General features: G+C 37.9%; 1 protein-coding gene across 5 annotated transcripts in view; it reads left to right on the top strand.

Moving 5' to 3' along the window:
• DTNB (dystrobrevin beta) overlaps positions 1–25,511 on the top strand; it is a 205,990-nt gene that overhangs the window by 2,921 nt on the left and 177,558 nt on the right. For all 5 annotated transcript variants that reach the window (XM_075048827.1, XM_075048828.1, XM_075048829.1 and 2 more), the window contains exons 3-5: positions 14,284–14,351; positions 18,322–18,402; positions 20,378–20,591. In XM_075048827.1, coding sequence (XP_074904928.1) covers positions 14,285–14,351; positions 18,322–18,402; positions 20,378–20,591 — 362 coding nt within the window. In that variant the 5' untranslated portion in view covers position 14,284. The remainder of the gene's footprint in view (positions 1–14,283; positions 14,352–18,321; positions 18,403–20,377; positions 20,592–25,511) is intronic.

Here is a 25,511-nt window from a genome sequence, read left to right as displayed (position 1 = left end):
GTATTATGTGTGTATTATAGCTACAAAACACTTAAAATTGTAATAACTCTACTGTAAGCAGTTACTGACTGACTGCAAGTGTGAGGTATTTTTTAGTCTTTATCAGTCTTGCTGCTTTCATGTGCAGCTTTTTACTTCATTTAAGTGGTGGAGGAGTGAAGAGGGTATTTTGCTGTAAAGCAAACAGTGAGGGAGCCTAGTCCCTAACTTAAATTTTTTTAAAAACAGGAAAAGTGACAAAGGTGAGGGATAAAAGCCCTTAGTTTTACAGAAGACAATGGCAACCGTGATCAACTAGTTTTACATTTGGCTTATTTTGTTTTTCCTTAAAGAAAAAACTTCATTTGTGTCCATAGTTGGTGAGATATTTGGATTGTTGTTGGATCACAGATGATTAGAAAAGAAGCTGACAGAGTTCTGCATGTGTTACAGCTGTGTATGTGGGAACAGCAATAGAAGACCATGCAGAGCTGAATGTTAAGGACTGAATATTCTAAAAGGCATTTGTTTGAATAGAGTCTGCAAAGAGAAGTTAGATAGGAGGCAGGGAAGGGAGGAAGTTTCCAGCTCTACTATAATGTATTTTGTGTTACTGCTTGTAGGTCAGTTTTTTATAACAGCGGAATAGACTTTGAGAAGAAACTTATGGCAACAATAAACATTAAGAAAATTTGACTGGGTATTAGTATCAGTTAACTTGCTATATGATTGTGATCCTGCAGGTCGTATAGCAGAGCAGACAGCAAATTATTTGGAAGTAGGTGTGCTATGAAGTATGCACATTAAAGTGTTTCTTGCCCCGGTTTCCTAGTGGATGCAACCAAAATATGGTTTGGTTTTTTGGTTGTTTTTTTGGTGGGGTTTTTTTGTTTTTTTTTTTTATTTTTAATACCTAGCAATATGGGCAAGCCTGCAAGTCTTGAGAGGCTTAACTAGGATTGCACAGTAGAGCAACGTAGCTGTGTGGGCATGGCAGAGTTACACCTAGGGAGAGAGGTGCTTTGGGGACAGGCAGAATGCCACATAAAAAGCACAACAGTATTCTTTGTGTTTGTTTATGTATATTAAATTTCTTTTGCAGTGCTTATGGAATCTTATCTTTTAATTGTTTTGATTTACTCTTTTTTAATAGACCGGTCACATCAAAGTAAATACTAAGGCAGTAGGGAGGCAATGGTGGTTTTGACAACTAGTTTGGGCTTAGCCAGATTTTTGATGAAGGTATTGTACATTTCTGGCAGCTCAGACAAAATTAAGGTTACCTGGGACTATATATGTGTTCACTTTTCCATTGACTGTGCCAAATGGCAGATATACTTTTTAAATGTAATGTAAATTCCTTATTCTATACTCTTATACCCTTTTAAGAATGTCTGACACTTCTCAAAAAAAATATACCTTTGTAGACTTGTGAAGTCAGTGAGGATGATTTTACATTTTAAATTAATGTAGGAGATAAAATTATCATTGTGTGAATAATTAAGCTTGGGTAAGCTTTCTTTCCTAATTCAGTTGTGATAGTAGTTCATGTTTCCATGTGTTTGTCACTACCCCTTTGACTGGAATTTACCATTTCTACAGGTGTGCCAAAGGAGCAGTTTCTGTGAACTTTTTCTGATGTGCTGAAACTTTTAATCTAAGGTGATTACATCTGAAGTGAGGTGGGAAGGGAAGGTCTTGCTTGGATTACTATTGATTGGTGAAGATGGTAGCAGGTGATAGAGAACTAGAGGTGATGACAGATACTGAAAATGGTATTATCTTCTACTGATGTGGATGGATTGGGAGGAGAGTAGTGTTTATGCTTCGTACTGTCATCTGCCAGCCCAAGATCAGGGTTTGTCTGCATTCTGTCAGTCTTCACTTACGTATGTTATCCTGCTGGTGGTGCATTCCTTACTCTGTTGATGCTCAATCTGTTAATCTAGGTTAATAGACAACGGGGCAAAAATGTAACTCAAAACATTTCCTAATAAATATTCCATTTTGGTGAAGAGGCAATTTTAGAATTCTCTCTTGTGGTTTAGTAAGCAGTTCTGAGAACCTGCAGAATAAAATGGCTAGAAAGGGTTTTGTAAGATTCACACTGGAAAATCTGGGAAGCACAGATTGCACAGAAATCCCCTCCAGTGTTATAAAGAAGACGAGTCTTCCCTTCCTCAGAGGAAGAGGTAAGCTATTAGGATATTTCCAACTTCTTACTCCTTGAAAATCACAGTGTAATGTTTCATTTATCTAACATTAACACTGCTTTATTTTAAGGAAACAATTTTAACTGCTAAATTTGCTTTTGTTTGCAGGCTTGTGGTAAATCTTACGTATAGGCATTACTTTTAAATTCAGCCTTAAAATCAACAGGGCAAGTTGTAAAAACCCACTTCTGTTCCTCAGGCTTTTGGGCAATGAAGAATAATAAGAGTTTGTGATGGCTCTGCAGTTATTAAAGAAAAGCATTTTTGTATTCTAAGTACTTTGTGTCCTGACTTGTATGCGTCCTCTCTTTAGTTTGCTGGAAGACAAATCTGACTGTGCAATACGTGTTTAAACACACAATGTTGTCCTTAATAGCTTGCAGTTTTCCTGTTCTCCATGCTTGACAATTTCCTGTTTACTAAAAATGAATATATATTGCTATGTACCTAAAGTAATACCCTGTAGCATTCTTTTAACGCTTTCTTTGTTTTTGTGACAAACTTCACAAGAAGTAGGCTACTAACGTACAGTGCCCACCATCAGTCTCACAAACCTGTCTATAGTATTGCACCTGACCTGTAAATTCTTTAGGGCAGGGATTTTCTTCTGTTCTAGGCATTGAACAGTTATATATGTGAACTTAAATCCTGTTGTGTTACAGTAATTCAGATGGTTTGGAACTCTACCTGGATTTGATTTTTTTCTGTTTTGTCTTGAGGTAATCTGGAGCTTCTTTTTAAAATAGTGTTAAAAGCTTTTGAAGGTTTTGAAAGAAACCCATGATTAAATATTTTTACTTGTTCCATCTTTGTTTCTGGTAAAATCTTCATCAATTTCTTACTAGGTGGGAAGATAAGATTGCTGGTCTCATACTGGGGCGTAGACCAATGCTGTGGTTGTTTTCTGTAACAGAAAATTAAAGCAATAAGGACTGGCTGAGGTTGTGTTGCTGCATGCAATGTCCTGTACGAACAAAGCAGATGGCATTTTATGCCTTGAAAAAAAATCTTACAGTTTAAACAGAAGTGGCAAGGCATGGAGTAGGGAAATGTTTAGTTCATAGTACTAAATTTTATTTCCTAAACTACTTGATTGCCCATTCATTTTCAAGAAAGTTTACTGTACAATATGTGCATGTTTTTGCAAAATCTTCTTTAAGAGTAGCTTTTGATCCACTGTATTTATTTAAAAAAAAAAAAAAAAGGAACCACGACTTATATAGAATTTCACAGCAAAGTTATAATCCATTCTCTTGGTCTTAGTCTAGTGGTTTTTTCCACTTACTCCCTTCTTCTAGACTGAAGTCAGTTTTGATTTGTAAAGATCTTATGCAAGCATTTGAGTCCAATAGTTGTAAGCAAGCTTTATCTTAAAAATCTGTGAGTGATCCAGACCTTTAACTTTTTAGGAAACTATGCAACTAGAAGATACGTATTATTTCTCAAAGATGCTCTGTTACTCCTGTTGCTTTAGATGCAGAAGTAACATTTTAAAGTATTTTTAATACTTTTGTGCACAATTGCTTATGCTTCAATTACTTATCCCATACAGTGATTTTTTAAGTTGAACTAGGAGAATTATCAGAAATGGTTAAAATAGGCATTAAAAGAAGAAGTTGCTGGTCTAATTCCATAAGTATGAAAGGTTTATCTTTTGTCTTTCAGGGTTTTGGTCTAAGTGTGTTAGATGTGTCCCCCTGAAATAAATTCTAGATTGATTTCTTTTTCTTAGTAAGAGATACAGGGGAATGAAGGAATACTTTTAATCAATTACATATATTAATATTTGACTGTTGATAAAAGGGACATCGGAATATTAACCAAGAGAGGATGAAGAACAAAGAAATGAGTAAGACAGCATCAAGTATTTTGGACTGAGGGGGAGATGAGGGAATGAAATCAGTCTTTGTGGGGTATTTGTTCAAGTTCTTAGTAAAGAAAAAGTAAAAATACTTCAGCATCTTTTTACTGAAATCTGTCTAAGATGAATAAATGTAAGTGCCTTTATCTTAAATTTATTTTTACACTTTAACAAAGCATTTATGAACATTTAGAAATTATTTAAAATTAGTCAAATCAAATGACAGTTGAAGCCGTACAAGTTTAGAAGCCCAAAACAAGTGACTGAAGTGCTAAACCAGATGCGACAGCAATAACTTTTTTTGCAAGTGCAGGTATGCCCTGAATTTTTATTCAATATCTTCATCTCAATGACAGGTTCATTCAGATTTTAAAAGTGAATGGACTGACACGGCAGGAAAGCTTTTCTTTAAACCACCTGTGAAGATGTGTTCTTTCTAATCAGAAAATTAGCAGAAAGTTACTAAACTTCCTTCACTGTGTATCGAGTACCTTTAAGATTAACATATGCCCCAAACTGGTATTCTGAATTTTTTTTAATCACAGGTTATTTCTGAACATAAATAGGTATAAGCGCAATTTTACCCTCACACAGCAACGGCAATCTTCTTATCAGTGATATCAACTATTATTTCTTCTAGTAAAATGCAACATCAAGAATCTGAGCAAACTCAAATTTAATAATTCAGAAATACAAGTTAATTTCTGTTTGGCTGATGAGGCTGCATTTCAATGCAAACCAATGCCTGGAAATGGTTATCACATCATAAAGATCAGAATTTCCTTTGGAGTCTATCTTAAAGGTGGAAATACAAAATAAAATTTACTTTAAAGCAAAAAAAAAATATCTGTCTAGCTAATTAACTGATTGAGTGTCTAAATTAGAATAATCAAAAAGCAGTGAGGAAGCATCTGAAATTGCAGATGTGGAACCCAAATAACAAAGTTTAAGTTTATAGTCCCTAAGGTAGTAGGAAGTCAATATAATAGCAGTTAGGGAAGAATAAAAGTGTGACTTCTTAGGTGGTGGCTATAGTTAGTGCTAGAATATAAAGGCTGCTGTATTAGCTGAGATTAATTACATGGCCTGTCTCCCTCCCTTTGATTTGAAAAGGAAAAGCTGCTTATTTAGGCCGTTACCTACAGCTGATGAGCTCCAAGAAGAGCGAAACCTTTTAAGATAGGTCCTGTAGTATTGGCCTAACAATCTTCAGAGTGGCTTGCTTGCGTTCATGTTTGTGCTTAAGCTACAAGTGTGACCAAGAACCACAGAAATGCGTGGTCTAGAGTCATCAGTGGCTGAACCTGTTACAGCAAGTCAAGGGGAAAACAGTCATTAGATTTTACTTTTTATTTATATCGTTGGCTTTTATCCAGCCAGGTGTACATATATAATGCATGCATGTGTTGTGGGTGTGGGAGAGAGCTTTTAAAGGTAAGGAAAAGGGAGAACTGTGAAACAGAAGAATGGAATATAAACAGGAAAAGAAAAAAAACCCACAAGGTAAATAAGAAAAATGTTTGAGTTTATGGTGCTATTGAAGATATTTTAGATGATGACTGACTGTAGAATTCTCCACGCTTATTGGTATGGAATTTGTAAATCAGCTTTTTTCTTCTGTCATAGAGGTTATTCATGAAGCAATCAGTGTTATTGTAGCTACTGAGAGAGGGAGAAGGTGAATGGAAAAAGGGAAATGGTAAACTTTTTGAAGCTTTGCATCAAACATACTCAACTGTAGTTTTGTAACACAATTTTTGTGCTTTAAGGTGAACATTACTTTGCAACAAGTATATGCAAATAACTGATAGCATTTAATGATTTTTTTCTAATATTTAATAATAATTAAACTATGTTTCTTTACTGAATATTTTACTGCAGTAAATAATTCTCTGTTGATTCTCAACATTGCAAATTTAAATAATAGGCATCTGGAACTTGAGATTAGTCTTCCCATTACAGTAAAAAAAAAATAATCCTTTTTTATATATGTATATAGACATACAGATATATACACAGACATACGGATATATACACACACTTATGTGTAAGTAAAAATAAATTATCATTATAATATTAGAGTGTCTCGGTAATTTTCAACCACCTCAGCCTCTAATCTGAATACTTAGAAAAGCAAGTTGAGCACATGCATTATGACTGAAGTAGTTGAAATTGGGGCAGGTTGTGGCTTACTTTCGGTATCTTTGCAGTTAAATCAGCAAACACAATCAGCATGGCGTCAGGTGCTGGCTGCAGCAGTAACTTCAACTCTTAAACTTTCATTTCTGATTTCAACTTGAGCATACTTGACTGTTAAGACTTCTAGACTGCAGTCAGTATTGGTACGTATCCTGACTTCTCTGGCACATAAAAGATAAACTCTTTGCCAATACTGGGTTCATCTTACTGATTTCAGATTTTCTTTCTTAAACAAAGTTGCTGCGTCTTGACATAAAGCAGAACCATATTCTGTGGAACAAGCACCATTCTGATTTTAAATTCAAGCACTGTTCTATCACTTTGGGGAGGAAACTCTGTGTTTCACTGAGTCAGACTTGTGCAGAGCACTTGTGCACTCTCTTGCAAGTTTTCTGTACTTCCACCTTAAGTGGTGACTGTAAATTTAACCTGTGCTGTCAGAGCAAGAACTGATGAGAAGACCAAAACCTGTGGAACTAACTTTTACTTCCAGTTCTCCATGCTTATCAGAATCCTTGAAGGAAAAAATGCAGTAGGTTGAACCTACTCTTGGTCCTATCCTTAAGTGAACCAAGAGCTGTCGTAATGCAAGTGTCCTTTCTGGATTGCCAAAGGTTACAGAAAGCTTTCTGAGGAAGAAATACCAATGGAAATCATCCAGGACAGACCATGTAGACTCACTGGCACATCACCATGACTGGAAGCCGAGTAAGTTACTTGATGATACTGCTTTTGCTAGAATAGCAAAACAGGGTGTTCATCAAGAAACACTTGTGTACGTGAAATTCACATCTTTATCAGATTTTAGGTTTTCCTCTCTAAAAAGACTGGTGGCAATACAGATGGTTTGTGGCCAGGCATATTTCTTTAAGCACTGGAGGTATCAGCCTTTGGTTGAATTGTGTGTTATTAAAGCTGAAGAAATTAAATTCCAGTGTCATTCTTCAGTTATTTATATGTACACAAATTCTGTACTTTTTGAAAATCTGCTAGTCTTAGCACTTGAAGCAATGTCTAGACCTCTGATTTTTCTTTCAATTCAGTTATGAGTACAGTATTTACTTTGACAATGACTTCTATGACTTTTTAGCAGCAAGAGAGAAAACAGGTTTGTTTTATATCACACAATATCGATTTCTAATTTGAAAAACACTGGAGTGGGGAAATGGGAAGCAAAACAAAAACAGATGAACTCATCTTACTGCTAAGAATGCCTCAGTATAGGGTAGAGGTAAGAAAAACATACCTTTCTACTCTAAGAGCAAGGTTATGTTTTGGGGTAGAAGGCAAATATAGCTAAAGAGTCAGAGAATAATTCCTTGTAGGCACCATCCCCAGGTTACACTGTTGTACACTGTTGTTTATGACAGTGACAATCACAAATGATAACTGACCAGAGGGTGAACAGTGAGGTCTCTGCCGAAGGAAATCACATTAAAAATGCAAGCCAATTATTAAGATATTTAGAAGGACTCTGTTAGCAATTGACTTTCATCTACTCTTTTATTGTCCACTGTAGAGGCATATGAAGTTATGCAAATAAAGGGGTGAGAGAGGGGAGAGGATAAATAGGCAGTCCTAGATTTAAGTGTCCGCTTCTAGGCTCTGAACTGTCCCTCAGGATTAGTATCCCGATGCTTTAGTATAGTTCTGTGAAAGCTTCAGACCAATGCTCAGTCATGGTCCAAAAAAAAAAAAAGCTTAATAAATGTTCTTAAAAATATTCTTAATGTTCTATTAAGAATATTAAGAGCCTTTTAAAAAAGAAGACAATGTTATTCCTGCTGTATAAAGCAGTGGTGTGCCTACCTATTGAATACTCTGTTCTGTTTCTCCTTCATCTCTGAAAGCAGATGATGGAATAAGAAAAGGGGTGGTAGAAGATGATAAAGATCAATCATAAGTCTGAGTAATTTCTATGCGAGAAACAGCTAGTGTCCAGATTCTTCTGCCTAGAAAAGAGATGATGTGTGAGGATTGTTTGTGTCTTGTCCGATACAGAAATGGGTGGAGGCAGGAGGAAGCATAAAATGGAACTAACCAGTCATGAGTCTAAAAGAAGCAGAAAGATGATGAGGAACCATACTTTTGGTTTGACACAGTGTGCTCATTCTTATGTTTCTATTTAAAATAAACAAACAGAAACCACACCCCTGCAAATTTCCAAGGGTGCAGAATGGAATTTTACAGGTTTCTTGTCATACAGAAGAACCATGGAGAAGACAGAACTCGGTACTACAATTTTAACCCTGGCCTTTAAAGCAAAATCCAGCCTTTTTGGAATAATTAAAGCATAACATTTCTGAACCTAATTAGAAATATTGAGTTTTCTGTGAAATTCAGAGGTTTTTGATTTCTAGCTTTATACAAATAGCAAGAAGTATTGTCTGGATCTCAAAGTGCTTGGCTTCCAAGAAGTTGAAGTATCTCTGCTGACAAGTGAGGTGCTTTTTTGCTGCAAGGACCTTTTAGGGAACCTTGCTTTTCTGTGTAATTATTCCGAGGTTCAGTGACGATATAGAGTGGGGGAAGGAAGAAAGTGGATTCTTTAATTAAACACTACTAATCCCAAGTCCTGGTATCTTAATGCATAGGCTCTTTCAGTGAACTTTACCTTTGAGGTGCTCAAAGGGTATATGGCAGGAAGCGTAAGGGAAGAAGTAAGAAGTCATTAGGCCTAGTCCACAGAAAATAAGTGTACTGTCTAGCATTAGAAAGTCTGACTGGATGGAGGTCGGGCATTTTGTACTATGGCCAAAACCACAGAAAGCTGTCTGGCATTTTTGGTATTTGTGTATGCAGTTTAAGACCATGCTTAGAGAAACACTGAAGTTAGGATTTAACATTTCCCTTTCAGTCTTGGCCGTTTTCCTTCAAACACATGTACAGTGTTTACTGTTGTTTTTATAAAAGTCTGATTAATATTTAGGGTAGTTTTATGTTAAAACTCCCTCCTAATTTCATCTTCTGAATACATAATGACTCCTGCATGCATTCTTCATCTGCAAGTTCTAATGTCTGTAGGCATTTGCACCTTCAGGTAGCATATAGCTACCTGTACCGAAAGCTACAGGAAAATGAAATGCATTTTATTCTCTATTTCATGGATAGAGGAAAACTTAAATTCACAGTTACTTTATTTTGGAAAAGCTGGGGTTTTTTTCTGCTGTCTGTAGCAATTTTGATCCTTACCTCTCATCTTTCAGTTTGTCCAAGTCAAATAACGTTCTGTGTGTTCTGTGTTGCTGCTCACGGCCATTCCAGTCATTCCTGTGCAAAGCCATGATCCCCTGTTCATCTTTACTTCTCACCCCCTTGTTCAGCCTGTTGTGGTTTTCCATCCTAGGCTTTTCCTAGTAACGTGCATTAATTGTTTTAGTCACCCCTCTTTGTTTGACCTTTCCTTGGCTGCTCAGCTTTTTTCATATGCGTGTGCTGATTTGGACTCATAGGAGCACAAAGTGTATTTGGTACAAGGAATGACAAAATAAGCTGAGATCCCTCACTGTGGAAGAGAGGCAGTTGGGGAAGAGATGTGTTGGAGAGCTATAAAATCATGAATGTTGTGGAGATCATGGGCAGTGAAGGGACAAACACACAGGCTTGTGGCGGAAAGGGCTGTTGATGGTTACTAAAGACAGAGAATCACTTTGGCTTGGGAAGTCTTGGCACTGCAAACTTTGGGAACTTGAAACGAAGTTCTTGGGAAGTTTTTCTGTATGCTTGCCCCATTCTTGTATTCTTCCTTGCGCATCTGCTTTGGGTTCCTTTTGGAGACATGGTGCTGCGTTGGCAAGCTGGATTTGGCCCAGTAGCATGCTGTTATTCTTTTAGTAGAACTCTGCAATAAAATAATGAAGGCTTTTAAGCATGACCAAGCATGTTTCTTCTTCTAAATCCCTCTTTAGCATTTCATCTGAGTTCTTTTTATGACTCAAGTGCAACAAATTAGGTCTGGGTCACTGTTACATTAATATTCAGGTCCAAAGCTGATGTTTTGTGAATGTAGAAGAACTTTTGTCTGTTGATGGTGTAAAGTATTGACAGTTTTAGATGCATGTTGCTGCTGTCCTTTTTGTAGCAATATAGTACCTGGTTACTGCAGGCATGGACCTGGGACTTCTTCAGCATAGAGTGATCATATAGTGTATGCTGTATAGTTAGCACATTCTAAAATGGTAGCATATGCTAAAGAGCACAAAAATACAGTACTGTTCTCTAAGATAGGTGTTGGTCTATGTATACCGCTTATCCCAAGCATTGCTGATCTTTCGGGGATTTGAGGAATGATGAAATAGATACCAAGTGTTTACAAGCAGCTCATCACAAAATGTGAAGGACAAAACTGGATGAAAACACCCCTCATAAGTACCTGTTTAAACATGTAGTGTGATACTGGAGAATCCCCAATGCATTCACATTGTCATCTGTTGGTACATAAATATATTTGAGTGTTATTTTTCCACATATGTCCATTGTAAGGTGAGCATCCATCTTAAGAATTTTTTTCTGCCTTGTCATTTCAATCCATGCATGTTTCTTGGCACTTTTCTCATGCATTGTGCCACAAATGTTAAAAAAACAAACAAACAAAAAAACCCCCACCAAACAAAAAAAACCCACCACAATGCACAACCAGCCAAACGAAAATAAAACCACCAAAAAAATCCCACCAAAAAACCAAACCAAACACCTCCACCCCTTCAAACAAACAAAACCAACCAGACCAAAAAACAATGCAGAACAAACTGCAGTTTACCTTTCTTGTTTTCTGATGTTGAGCACTGTCATTTGCATCCTTAACATAATTGCAGTTATTCTGGTTTTAGTTCATTCCTGTTTTGACCTTGAGATAGGTTTGAAGTGCAAAGGTGAATATAGACTTTCCATCTTTCTCCTTCCCAGCTTTGTCAGTAAGGGATCCTTCTGTATCTGATTATTTAGGCTCTAAAAACAGGTTTGTCAGTTATTCTAATAGATCTTATATGACTAATGTAATTTCCACAACTTTTCCGTATGCTTGCCGGCTTGTCTCTTCTTTCTCCACTCTATTTGTTTTTAGAATGTGTAACTCTCTGGCCCAGAAAGATCATTTACTAGATGTTTGCCCCCTCACAGATAATAGCAGGAAAGAATCAGCAAGGAGAGCCTCTGAATCTAAATAGTAACATTTGATTTTATTTTTTTTTGGGGGGGGGGGGGGCAGCAGGTACAGGATTGTTGAGCTGTTCATCTAATGAAATTTCAAATCTTTTTCTCCCTTCAAGAAAGGCAAGACACTTGGAGGAGGGCCTGAGGTAGCATTCCTTAGGACATGATTTTCCTGAGACCATACCTGAAAAATCTGTAGAAGATAATTCCTGAGCTATGGGTTGATCAGGCTTTGTTGATGTGTCCCTGCAGCACCTCATAATCATGGAGAGACCAGTTTACTTACGCAGATCTCATTTCAAGGACATTGCTGAACAGATAATTCACTCATTTGCTTTGCAGGGAACATGAAGGGTAATGCTAGCTCCTTTAAAATTTTAAAAGTGTATATCTTGGTCAATCTAACCTATTTAGCTATGAATTATGTATGGTAGTCTTCTATGATCATGGTCCATGCAGCTTGAATGACCTCTTAAAAGACTCAAATCCTGACACTTGCAAGGCAGTAAAGTGTCTGTAGAGAAAGAGATTGATGTCATGGTAATATCATGACTTTAAACGCACGTGTTACCAGAGAGCAGCAAAATTAATTGCAGCCCTTAATATACAGTATTCGTCTCATACCCTGCTTCGTCTCTGCCTTTAGTCCTTTCCTCAGCCCCGGCTGTGCTACTTGCACAGCCTCTCCAGTAGTGGTGGTGAATGGGACCGTCTGGCGTTGCTGTATGCTTTTTCTTGCCGGTTGGTAGCATGTCTCTGCCTTCTGTGAAAGCACGGTAGGAGGCGTCTCTTGTGGGTTTAGCTGAAATCCATGGGCTCTGGTAGGTAATCGCTAGGAGAAATAACAGTTACGGTATCTCTAGTATCACTTTATCTTGCGGCTCTGATGCGAGGCAAGTTTCCCAGGGACTGGTTCCAGCTTTGCAGAAAAATGAGATTGGCTTGGAAGCAGGTGCTTAAGAAGGTGGAATGAGGGACACATGCACCCAAAGCCCAAGAACAAGAAGATCTAATATTATCATGAATATTTTTTTGATGTTACAGAAGATTCAAGTGGTATTGCCCCTTATGTCTTGATAAAATAGTCTCTACTAAAAACAATTTAAAAGATCAAATAAGTAATCTACCCCTTGGAGTCCATCTGTTGTGGAATTTAGAGAGGCGCTAGCACTTGAAATAAAGCTAATTACTGGTACAGTAACTGGCATTCTTCGAGATGACGTACATGTTTTATGTGATGAGGAAATAAAGAGAATAGTAGTTAGTTCCAAAAACTACTAACCTTGGGGCAGCATATGAGGATAGCTGGAACTTGTGGGTGAACCAAATGAATCGCACAGGCAAATTTTCCCAGTGCCCAGCTGTCTGAACACCTGCTTCAGTCTACACTGAAGTACAGCTTGAGATAATGCATTGTGAAGAACCTTGGCTGAGAAGATAAGTCACTCCGTTTGCATATATTTATTTAAATTAATAAATTAACTTATTTTAGGAAGCTGAAAAAAAATAAACTTTTACATATCTGCAAAAAATGCCATTGAGGTTTTTCCTTTAAAAAAAAATAAAATAGAGAAGCATGTTGGTTCTGAGTCTGTGTTTTTCTGAAGTAGGAAAAAATAAGCAAATAAAGTATATCTGCAGATTCCTTAATACCACCATACGCTTATTTTCCTTTTATGAACAGTGAAGAAAAAAGGTTTTGGTGGCTTTCAAGATGAATGTGTTGTGAGACCTTCACTAGAGAATAATTAACAGGCAACGGACAACTGCTGAGGGAAACTGTTAATCAGAGAGTGTATATTAAGTGCCAAGACATGACTTTCTTTTCCTTGGTTGACATTTAAGCCTAATGAAATCTGTCCTGCCATGTTGCATGAGGGTGAGCTAACTAACTCCCTGCCTGGTGTAATTGTAGAATAATTGTTTGGTATTTTTGCTGCCTTTTTTTTTAGACATTTTAAAAACATATTTAATGAGTTGTGAACCTGGTAACAAAAGAACAATGTAATGTAGTAATTTTAAGTGAAATTTTACACTGATACTGAATTACGTTGCGCTTTTTTTTCTGCTGGAGTTGACTGAAATTTAGCATCTGTCGTTTAGGACTACATAATAAAGTACTAATAAAAGTACATAAGAAGTACTAAATTGTCCCTATGCTCCCTTACCTTGGGTATAACTTCCACTATGTTGCTGTCACTTCTTTAATCTGTTTTCCTAAGAAAGGGAGGCCTGTGTGTCCGAACTGCATGGGTTGTTTTTCTTTCCATCTTAATTAATTACATTTAAGGTCTTTACTTCCCTAACAAATATGATTTGACCCTGGGCATCAGGTTTCAAAGTTTCACCCCCAAACCCAACATCCTCACAAAAACCCTAAGCAGGGAAGAGGAGTATTATTAATCTCTGTCAGCCAGGGAAAGGAATGCTATAAGCTTTCTCTTTTTGAACACCAAAGTCTCTAACATGCAAATCCATAGGGCTCTGCACTTCATTGGCTCAGCTGCTCCCAGAGAGGTCTTGCTTGCTTTGTATTTTGCAAACAAAATCTCTTTGAACAGAAAGCAATTCTTTACATGATATTGCTGTGTATATGTATGCAGCTCTGAGTTCTGCAAACTTAAGATGAGCAACTAAAAGGTTTAGAATTAATGTTTCCTGTGCTGTGCACCACTTTAAAAGGCATTAACAAGTCTAAAGTGTATCTTTCCATTATGGAATATGATCCTTATGAAGAGATGTTTGTCCTTCTACTGGTCTTTTCGTTTACCAAATATAATCAAACTGTTTCAATTGAGGTATAACATAATGTTGTTCACAGTAAGTTGCTCTTGTAACAGAAATTCTAGCACAAACAGTGTTTGCCATTTTTGTCTTCAGAATGATTGAGGAGAGTGGGAAGAGGAGGAGGACAATGGCAGAGAAGAGACAGCTGTTCATGGAAATGAGTAAGTAAGAAACTCAAAGACATAATGTCACTTATTCTTTACTGAGAGCTTTGCTTTGATAGTTTTACCAGATCATTTACATCTTGTTTCCACGAGACCATTACCTCATCTACTGAAAAGTATCCTGGGTGCTCCTGGGTGCTGGTCAGGAGAAGAATACAAGAGGTGGGTCACAACTGCCTAAAAGGTCATTCATTTCTAGGTTTTGTGAAGCTCCTTTTTTAAGGAACATTCATGTTTCTCATATATGGCAATATCTAAAGTTTGTGGACAACTATTAAATAATGACAACAGACCGATCACCTTTTACCTTACCAAAAAAACCAACCAAACAAAAAAGCCCCAAACAAAACCAAAAACCCAAACCAAAAGTTGCACCACAGTGCTAGTGTGACTCAGAAGAGAAACCATTTGAGGGCTTTGAGGGGTTGTTTTTTGTACAGGACCATTCTCTGAAAGAGAGGCTGTAATTGTTACTAGAAATCAAATGTCTGTCCAGAGATAATATAATTTAAAGGAATGAGACATAGCCTTTTAAAAAGATATGTGCAGTTAGAAGTAAAAGACTATGTCTGCATGACATCATGTTATTTTACTTTTCTACAGGAACACAGGACTGAATGAAATTCCTAGGTTAGGCAAGCATGTCCTATAATTCCAATTATAGGCTGATGAAGGTCTGCCTTAAAACAATAGTATAATCATGCTGTTTTGTTGAAGGAATTCCAAAGTAACATTCTTTTTGTGATTGTAAATGTCTTAATGTCAGGAACAGTTTCATTCCTGGCTAATTTATATCTGCTTCCTCTCATGTGAGACTGGTCTTGGATAGCTTTTCTCCCTATCTTCCCAGCTTGCTTTGTGTTTGAGTTTATAGTCGTGTCCCTTTTTGGCTTGTTCAGCATATGGCACAAGCTAATTCCTGTAGTCTCCCTGCTGTACACCTCATCTTCTGTTCTTTTCTGCCTCTATTCAGTTTTACTTGGGCAAAGGTGACTGAACTGTGCCTGATATCCTGGATGAAATCTCATTAGAACCTTTTAAAATGACAATAGGATTTCTCCACTAGAGATGCTTTGACTGGTGCATCAGAGTATTATATTTGTCTCATCACTTTGAAGCGGTGCAGTCATCCTGTGATCGTTTAGTACAGAAATTGACTTGCTAGTTTTTAGCTTCGGCTAAATGGTTAAAAATATTCAGAAGTCTTCCAGTTATCTTTATACAAGGTGTCTGTTTTTGCAACTATGGTTCTTGCTGTTCATTATCAGTGAAAGTGCTGGTGTATAGGCATTCCAAATTGCCTTTCTCTGTAAGGCTTTTTAGCATATCGGTATGAGAAATCTAAGGTTTTCAAGCTTCACCTGTCCTGTGGTGGAATATTTCACTATAAAGTGAACACATAAATGTTTGCCTTTCTAGGTGAGCTTCATACACAGAGTAGATGTGTGATGTGTATAATTGATGCTTTTGGTGACCATTTATTGTTGGTCAACATACAAATTTGCTGAAGTGTTTAGATAATTGCTTGTGTGAGACAAGAGTAGACCTGAGCATTCGCCCATACTGGGCATGCTACCTCAGGATGCATTTGTTGGTTTTGTAGTACTTATGGAGCTGTCTGACAGGCAAGAATTCTGTGCAAGCTATTCTAATTTCTCTGAACCACAGAATACATATGGAGCTTATCTTATGGAAGGATATAAAGATGATGGAGCCAGATTTTTCTCAGCCCAGTGGCAGGATACAAGACAATGGGCACAAGCTGAAACACAGCTAATTCTGTCTGAATGTGAGGAGAAAAAAACCAAACAAAACCAAACCAACATTTTTACTGTCAGGGTGGTTAAGCACTGGGAGAGGTTGCCGAGCGAAGTTGTGGAGTCTCCATCCTTGCAGATATTCAAAACTCGACTGAATGCAGTGTTGGGCAAATTGTTGTAGCTGACTCTGCTAGAGTGGGGAGGTTGGACTAGGCGATCTCCAGCAGTCCCTTCCAGCCTCAGCTATTCTGTGATTCTGAGCTGTATAGCCTGTCTTGAAAACACATCCCGTTTTATCTTCAGATAGTTTAGAAGAATGACCTTGTTGAAGCTTTTGTGGTAATGTGACACAGGAAGACAAGAACAGAAAATGGATGACTTTTTGTTGTAGTTTTTGCATGTAGCTGTTAAATGATCTTTTTTATATATAAAAATATACATACATCTATATTTTATATAGATTTATATACATATATTTTATATAGGCAAAACGTTTTGTGAAGACTCACAGTCTGTAGAAATGTTTTCTGTGGTTTGAAAGATAGAAGTATACACCCTAACTGAGAGTTTTGAAAGAATATTGCATAGAAAATACAAAATGAGCTATTTTGTTGTAGCCTTGGATCTGAATACTCCAGCTTACATTACCTGGCCAAGTACTTTCCTGAAATATATCAGAGACTAGTTTTCTAAAGATGATACTGTGAAATAATCCACTTAAGTTTGTTGCACCATACCATCAAGCAGAAAGCTCTTCAGATGTTGGCTAGTCTAGTGCCACTCTTAGGTAAGCCGTCATGGGGAGCCTTGGAGGTCAGCCTTGTCACTGATCTTATGAGAGGCTTTTCACCTCACGTTCTACATCAGTGATGAGGAGAAGTAATTCTTTTATGTCACTTTCAAGACACAGTGCATAGGTCTTTAAGAACAAGCAGATGCTTTGGCATGTGTGCAGATGCTTTGGCATTGTGTTTGTGAAATTGTAATGAAATCTCTAAAAGACAGGAATACTTTCTTAAATATGCAACTCTGAGTCAGTGGGTGCATACACAAAGGTAATTCAAATGAGGTATTTGCAAGTTGGTTTCTGAATTCAGAATGTAGGAGGGAATAAGTTACCACCTTTGAGCAAGACTCCCTGATACAGCAATCGGATACCTTCTCGGGAGGATGTGGGTTTGGGTTTTTATTAAGTACGTTTTAGAAGTTTAGGTTCTGTAAGTCACAGTTATCCCCGTTTCTCAGTTCTCTATTCATCTAGGCTCTGGCTTTTGAGAGAAATATGAAAGACTGCAGCAGATTCTGCTTTTATGCACTCCCGTGAGAATATAAGAGACACAGGAGCCATGTGCATCCATGCCATTGCCCATGTGCAACTGGATTGTTTCAGACTACACCTTAGAACTATATTGATTATAGGACATAGCTGCTAATGCTGTTGAAATGTGAGCCATTTAAAAGGCATTTTGGTTTATGATTAATGGGATTTTCAAGACTTGACTTGTTGGCTGCTTCCAAATTAAAATGATCAATACTGGACTTTAAACCAGTATCATTTATCATCTCATTTGATCAGTGTAGGAGGTACACAGGTCTGTTTGGCAGAGAGTTAACACAACTTTCTGAAATTGCTCAAGTTTGTAATGTTCAGAGTAATTGCTGGAACTGGTGGATGTGGTACAGACCAGTGATAGATAATAGCATTCAAATCTTTCATGATGTGGTATTGTTTGAAGGTGTAACACTTACACATCTTGAAGTGGGAGGTTGTTGGTGAAGATAAGATTTTTTTTTTTTCTTCTATGCTTTTTCTTCTGCTTCTTGCCTATCTAGACCTATTTGGGAGACCAAAAGCATGCTCCTGATGGGGCTGCAATGGAGATGGTCGTAGGAGTACCAACCGCCCCTTTTCTTTGTCTCTTATCTTTCGTGTACATGTCTTCCAACATCAGTGTGATCCTCATCCTTACTCACCACTTAATTCTTGCTCTCTTATAAGGTACTTGTATCAGTCTCAAACTTAGGTCAGTTTATAATATACTGCTGAAAATCGCTTTACCATGAGTTACCTAATGAAAATCTTTGTCACGTTCATAGGACAAAGATGATGTATGTGAAGAAACACTCATACCATTTTTGAAGTAATTCTCTCAGATAAGCTGAATGTTATAGAGGAAAGAAAAACACAAACTTTTTTTTATTCATAGGAGCACAGAATTTTGATGTCATCAGACTTTCAACGTATCGAACAGCCTGTAAACTGCGGTTTATACAAAAAAGATGTAATCGTAAGTTATAATTACTCTTTATCTTCAAAAATTTCTCATGCATGATTGTTTAAAATAGTCTACCCATGTGAACATTAAATATAGCAAGAGTAAGCAAACATTTTGTCAGACAATGGTAGTTGTTACTTATACTAAACAGACACTAAATATATAATTAAAAAGAGGCAGCGATCTTTTTCCAATACTCTGTAATATCTTCAGGTTTATTCTTAAATTTTTGAAACATTAAAAATATACGGGCCAGCCTGATGTGTTTCAGTTGCCCTAAGTGTTGGATGCAGGCAGTCTCAAGCTATTTGAGCTCCTGTTCCATCATGGTGTACTGCAAACCACCTGACAGGCACAGGTATGAGTTTGGTGATGCATTATACAGTCACTAGCATGAAAGTCTGAATCTGATCGTGGTGGCATATATGAACTGTAGCAACCATAAAGAATTCTTCAAGTTCATACCATACTAGTCAGCGTAAGTTTTCTTATTCTCTTCCATGATCCTTGACCTTGGATAGCTCACCAAAGCAAAGATTAATCCAAGGGTGAATAGGTGATACTACTTTGCGTTCTGCTACCAGTGGTGAATTGGACAAAGCAAAAAGCAGAACAGACTAATGTACACAAGAATAGGTCCCTCCTCCCAGTGAAGTGGAGTTGGTGTGTGTCTGGTGTAGAAGAGGACAGGAGAACAGCTAAAGAGTCCTGTAGAGAACATGTGCAACTGCATGCTGCAAATCTTAGCTCCTCTGTAGCACAGCTGACCCTGGGATGTGTGAGTGTCTTAGGGCTGTTGTGGCAGTACCCACAGTGCCGTTAGTTTGATGGATGGCTTACAACTTTTCATTCCTGTGCAAAAGTGTTAGTTCTTGTCTGTAATTCACGCTTTTGAATTAAAAATCTCTCTTAATCAGTAGAGAGGTATTAAGAAATGCTAATTATAGTACATTGCACGCTTTGGGCCCAATTCACTGATGCCATGCATATGCCTTGGGTAACCTTTATACCTGTGTATGTATAGATGAGGCTGTGCATTTATGATCTTTGTCTGGACCACAGGGTGATCCAGGGGCATATGCTTGGTGTGACTAGGTAGCTTGGCTTTTATTGTTGTGTGGTTTTTATGTGAGAAATATAAAGACAAGTTTTGGGTAAGAAATGTTAAAGATCACACTCTTCCTTCAGACCCTTTTTTATAAGTTAAGGAAGATGACAAAAGTTGTGAAGTTAGCAAATAAGTCCGTCCTTTATAACTTGGATCATGTTCAGTTTGGACTGATGGATTACTGTTGATCCCTAGATGTCTCTTCTCCCACTATCATGCATACCTTTCAAGCTCTGGAACATTTTAAAATATTATTTAATGTGGTTCTGCAGATCACTTACTGTGGTTTTTGGAAAACTTTTTCTCTACATTGTTAACACTTCTTAGATATGCACTAAGATATGGCAGGGTAATTTAGGGAAACGCTTTGGAGTACTAGACCTATGTTTACAAATTATGCTCTGGACTTGGCAACTGGATCAACTGGAAACAGTCATGGTTTAACTGGAACATCAAGTTCCTCCTTCAATACTCAACTACTAGTCAGCATGAAGATGTTCAAAATTATTGTAACCAATTTGTAGTGGATTTAGAATATGGTTGATGTCTTTCTCAAATGAAAATATCTAACTCTGCTAAAATGCACTGCATGATGATGGAAGATCGCTTGTCCCCTTTATCAACTTTTTCTGCCAGAGCACCCAGATGTTGAAGGGTGGAATGAAAGGCATGCAAGATGTCTGGGCACTGCTCTGTTATTTTAAACTAGCTGACACAAACTATGAGTATGAATATCAAGAGTCTGTCTCTCACTTTGAATATAGATAAGTAACTGTTCATTCCAAAATAAAAGCTAACATAGTATTCTGAAACAGTACCATAAAAGTAAGCTTGCATGCATTACAGAATAGAATTTAATTTTTTTTCCTTTATTTTTAGTTCATCTTGTTGATATCTGGAATATGATTGAAGCCTTCCGAGATAATGGCCTTAACACTTTGGATCATAACACAGAGATCAACGTGTCTCGACTAGAAACAATCATTTCATCCATCTACTACCAGCTAAACAAACGCCTTCCTTCTACTCACCAAATCAGTGTAGAGCAATCCATCAGCCTCCTCCTCAACTTCATGATAGCAGCATATGACAGGCTAGTAACTCCTCTAGTTGTATTCTTAAACTAATTTTTTCTTTTAGTTAGATGAATGCAGCCAACAACTGCATGAGTCTCTGGCAAACTGTCCGCATGCTATTTCTCAAGTTCATGAAATTGTGTGTTGCTCAGACACACACATATATTTAATATCATAATAGTGCCTGCAGAGATTTACATTGCCACAGAAGCAATGCTTTGTCTTAAAAATTGCTATCTTAAGAAAAATGAGTTAGTGCCTTCTGGAACTTGCAGACTGCTGTAAGCCATGTATCTGAACTGAGGATGAAGTGAAACTGTGTTCTGCAGACTGTGATAGAACATGTTAACCTCATGGTGATATAGCACTGTTTTAAAAAGTGAAAGTGTTTTACTGAATCTTAATCAACAAGACCATTTTATAACGCTGCCTTGTTTCGATAGTCAGCCTGCATCCCATTCTAACATGCTGTGGCCCCGTAAAGGCTAGTTCTCATTTCTTGGCTGGAAGAAGCTTGATTTCTTGTTCAGGTACTGTCTAGGCACTTCCTTGTGTCCAGGTTTATGAGTTTCTTTCACAGCCTCTTTCTTCACAGTTTGGTCTGCTAATCTTCTTGAGTAGATGTGTCTCTGTGGGTTCTCCAAGTAGCAACTGCAAATCTTTCACTGTTGTTTAGCACTTCCTACTTTTTGTCTTATCTTTCTCACAGTCAGCTATTACTTCAGTCTTATCTTTCTTCTGCTTTTGCCCTCTCTCCTAGCAGTAGAGAACTGCTTGTGGCCAGGATGCTGTCACAGAGACTGAGGAGTTTTACCCAAGACAATCTGGAGCACTGAATATGCCAAATAGTTGTTGTGTTTGTAATGTCCAGACTTTGATCCTTCCCTAATGTGACTACTACGTATTGTCACCAAACAGAAGCTAGGTTTCCCCCACCCAAAAAAGTACCAAGTCTTCAGAACAATCCCTGTCTTGCTAAGGACAGATAAAAACAACACAAAGCTTAGAGCAGGAAGACTGCTGTGACAACAGAATCAAATGTGTATTTTTCTGTTTAGTTCTGATTTGGTATTAGTTGTGACACAAGTTGTAAAGGTTAGCTGATGGTTTTAGTTCTTCTGAGACAGTTCACACTAGAAAATACAGAATTTAAAAATAGAAATGGTCATATTTTGGCTCAAAAGATTGAGGCTTTAGAGGTATGTTTTTCTCCCCCACTGCCCCCAACCCTGCAAGTTCTGCCTTTTCTGGAACCCAAGCAGCACGCTTGATCCCAGCACGGTACCACAGCTTCCCTTTAGATTCCTCTCTGGCACATGGGATTGAGAGAGAAGCTGGGATGCTGTGCTGTGTTATGCAGTGGGAGAACCAAGAACAAGAGGAGACGCAGGGCTGAGGCTCCCTCTGCAGGAGCTCATCAACATGGCAGACATTTCTTTTTTACAAAAGTACGCATCTGTGCTGGAATTGCATCACTGGGGTAGCAGTGTGGTTACTTGAATGCACATAGTGCAGTAGCTTCTTACAACGTGGTGCTGGTGGTGATGTCACAAAGTCATTAGCATTCCACCAAACAGGTACAAGAATCAAAGATTTGACTAGCGTCTTCCCCATGGAAATATTTAAGTTAGAACTTAGGTAAGTATGAAAAATGCTCGCAATGAACGCCTCACTGGAACCCATACAACACTGATCATGGTGCAGGAATGATGGCTCGTACTGCATCAGTGGTGCGTTGTGAGGAGGAACGGCTGCGGTATGACGTTCCTTGCTGCTTTCTCCCACAGAGCTTTGCATGGGTGTATGACAATTTATTCCTGGTCTGTTTTTCCCAATAGCCTCTCATGGCTTTCCAAAGTCCCTGGCACCTCAGAGTAAAGGCTCATTCCCTGACCCCATTCAGAGCAGTCAGGTTTTTATTTCATCGTTTCTAGAAATCGCATCTAATGTGATAGTGGGTTTAGTTGCTCCAGCTTCTTTTTTCTTTTTAAATTGTAGGTATCAAACCACACTGTATGTTGGTAATAAAGCAGTGTGCAATAAGGGGGAGGGAGAGGATGACCAACAAACAAGTGAGGCAGTGAGTTGGCGAGCAAAGTGTGGAGTGATGCGATTAGGAGGAGCCTTGTAATCAGCAGAGCTGGAAGGGGCTTACTTCAAGCATATGCATATACATAAGGAAATGCCGACAGATCAGCATTGTGCAGAAAGCTCTTGTGCCTTTTCTGGGAACTGAGCATGACCGGGTGCCTCTCTGAAGTGGCTGTACACTATTGCATGCAGCTTGGGGAACAAAGAGGAGGAATTAGAGGTCTGATTCCTCTAGAGAGGACGTGGTGGGAGAGCTGACACAACTGGAGTGCTGCAATGGGTTCTTTAGGATGGACAGACGAGGAGGGGGAGTTGCCCTTTATGTGAGAGAGCAGCTGGAGTGCATGGAGCTGTGCCTGGGGATGGATGATGAGCCAGCTGGGAGTTTGAGTCAGGATTAGTGGGCAGACTGACATGGACATCATTGCTGTGGGCGTCTGCTACAGGCCGCCGAGTTAGGAGGATGTAGAGGATGAGGCTTTGGAACTGGAAGAAGCCTTATGTATGCAGGTCCAGTTTTTAAACAAGTCCCTTGGTTCTGTTTCCAATCCTGAGAACTCCTGATTGTTACAGGAGTTTCAAACTCAAATTGAAAGTTCTGCCCTTTTTCCTTTCCATAGGGAATTCAGCAGATTGAATAGCATTGGTACAAAATTTGATTTTGGCAAGTTGCTTAATAATTACAACTCTACGAGATTGCAGGGGGAGGAGTTTGGGGGTTTTTTGTGATTAATAAACAGAATGTCAGCAGAAGCAGGCCTAATGTCTGAAGGCACCATAAGATACCTCTGCAAGGATAATTTTTGTCCTGTGAGGAGATATTGATGGCTTTAGTCACTTGTTTTTTCTGGAAATTAATGCAAAGCTGAACTCTCTTTTTAGAGAAAATGAATATCTATTAAAAAGGAAGGGAGAGGGGGGCTGAGACTATAACTTAAGGAGATTTGAATTAGCTAGTAAGATTTGCTCAGATAAAAGTGGAGGTCAAGGCTTGAAGAGGATGAACTTTTCAGACAATCAATTTCAGATATAGTCAAGTCTTTTTTTTTTTTTTTTTTTTTCCACAGAGATGGAGTGCCAACTTATTCTTTTGAGAAAGCTATTTAAGAGAAAAGACAGAAATAAAACAGGATGGCTGAGGTCTTTACCTTGTTGTTAACTTTATAGCCTTTATATAGCTTGAGATAAATATCTAATGTGTTTAGTTTTCTCCCTTTGCTTAGTTTCTTCAAACAGCAGTTAAAAGGGTACTGGATATCAACAAAGTGATGGCCTTTGAATCGCCATTCCTCTTCACAGCTCTTCCTGCAGTTGTAGCTGTAGGAGAGATTGCCTCTTCTCTAGAGGGAATATTTGAAAAATACTCTGAGTCTGTAGTAGAGAAATAGCATATTCTATTTAAGGTACTTCTCAGCCTGAGAAAGGTGGACAGTCTTTGCCTCACCATGGAGTGTGAAATGTTACCAGAAGATAATATATGCATATTAACTCTGCATGAGAAAGGGGCGGGGGGGGAAGTTATTTGGTTACTTCCTGATGTCTCCATCTGGTTGCTCGTCTGTCACTGACATTAGACCTTGTCACTACTTCAGTACCATGAGCCAATATTTACTTTGAATAATTCTACTCTTAACACTTTCCAAGTGCTAGTCATCCAAGTGCAAATGTTAATTATGCATCTCGTTTCCACTGAGAAGTACTCTAGAGTTTTTCTAGATCTCTTCCAACACTCATCATGTATTTTCCCCATCATTGTATTTTCCATGATAGTACAAATTATCTGTCCAATACATTTAATTACAGTTACTTGAACTTATTTTAGTTCTTTTTCTCCTTTATATGTGACTTTAACTTTCTTGGTGCTTTATCAGTCTGTACCACTGTTGCTGTTTATAGTTAAGGATAATGACTCAGTATGTTTCTGTTTGGCAATAAGTTGCTCAGAATTCCAACAGCTTTTACCCACGTTCACACACATTTCTTTTGCGTTACGCACCCCTAAACCAACATTCAACCAAGTTCACAGTAATGGTGGCTTTACACTGAGATCGCCACACTGTGGCTGTCTTAATACCATGTATTGGAGGTTTTCTGACTCCTGTCTTTATTACTATGAAAGACAGAGAAAATCAGGAGACAGGGAGGTGGGATGCATGCCTTCTGGGCCAGCGCTAAGCTGGGAGAAACTTACTGATGTCAACTGCGCTGTGCTTTAACCCAGCAGGCCGCCTTCTGTGTTCCTGGTGACTGGATTCCTTCATAATTTCATCCTTATCTTTCTTTCTGGTAACAGGAATAATACACGTAGCTGTTTCTACACGTCATACAGTGCTGAATGGGCTTTTCATACTTTCCATAGAGACAAATTCATTTTCTCTTGCTGATACTAGAAAATTATTCCCCAAATGTGCCATCTTTTCTGATAGTACAGCAGCTTTATTAACTTAAATTAGAATAAAACATTGTTCACGTTATTCCTGTTCTATGTGATGTATTCAGGATATTGTACAACTTCTCCATTAGCTATCAATTACTGTACTATTTTTAGAACGAAATGTGTATTTCAACATCAGAGTTTAAATCAAGGAGTAAAAATTTAAAACGACTAACAAAGGGTAGCAGAGGAAAAAATGAGATGTAGTACAGTGAGCAGATGTATTTTAATGGAAAAAATTAACACATTACTTTTTTATAGGACAGTTGTGGGAGGAACAAGACAAATGGTAGTCTCTTTATCTGTGTATTTTTCATAATTGTGCAAGAAAATTTGATTTGCGATTAGACACTTGTTAACTCTTCCAATATATTAAAAATACTAGTGTTATCACTGTTTTAATGTTATATTA

The sequence above is a fragment of the Buteo buteo genome, chromosome 17 (genome assembly GCF_964188355.1).
Source record: "Buteo buteo chromosome 17, bButBut1.hap1.1, whole genome shotgun sequence".
Lineage (NCBI taxonomy): Eukaryota > Metazoa > Chordata > Aves > Accipitriformes > Accipitridae > Buteo > Buteo buteo.
This window is presented reverse-complemented; position numbering and strand designations above follow the sequence as displayed.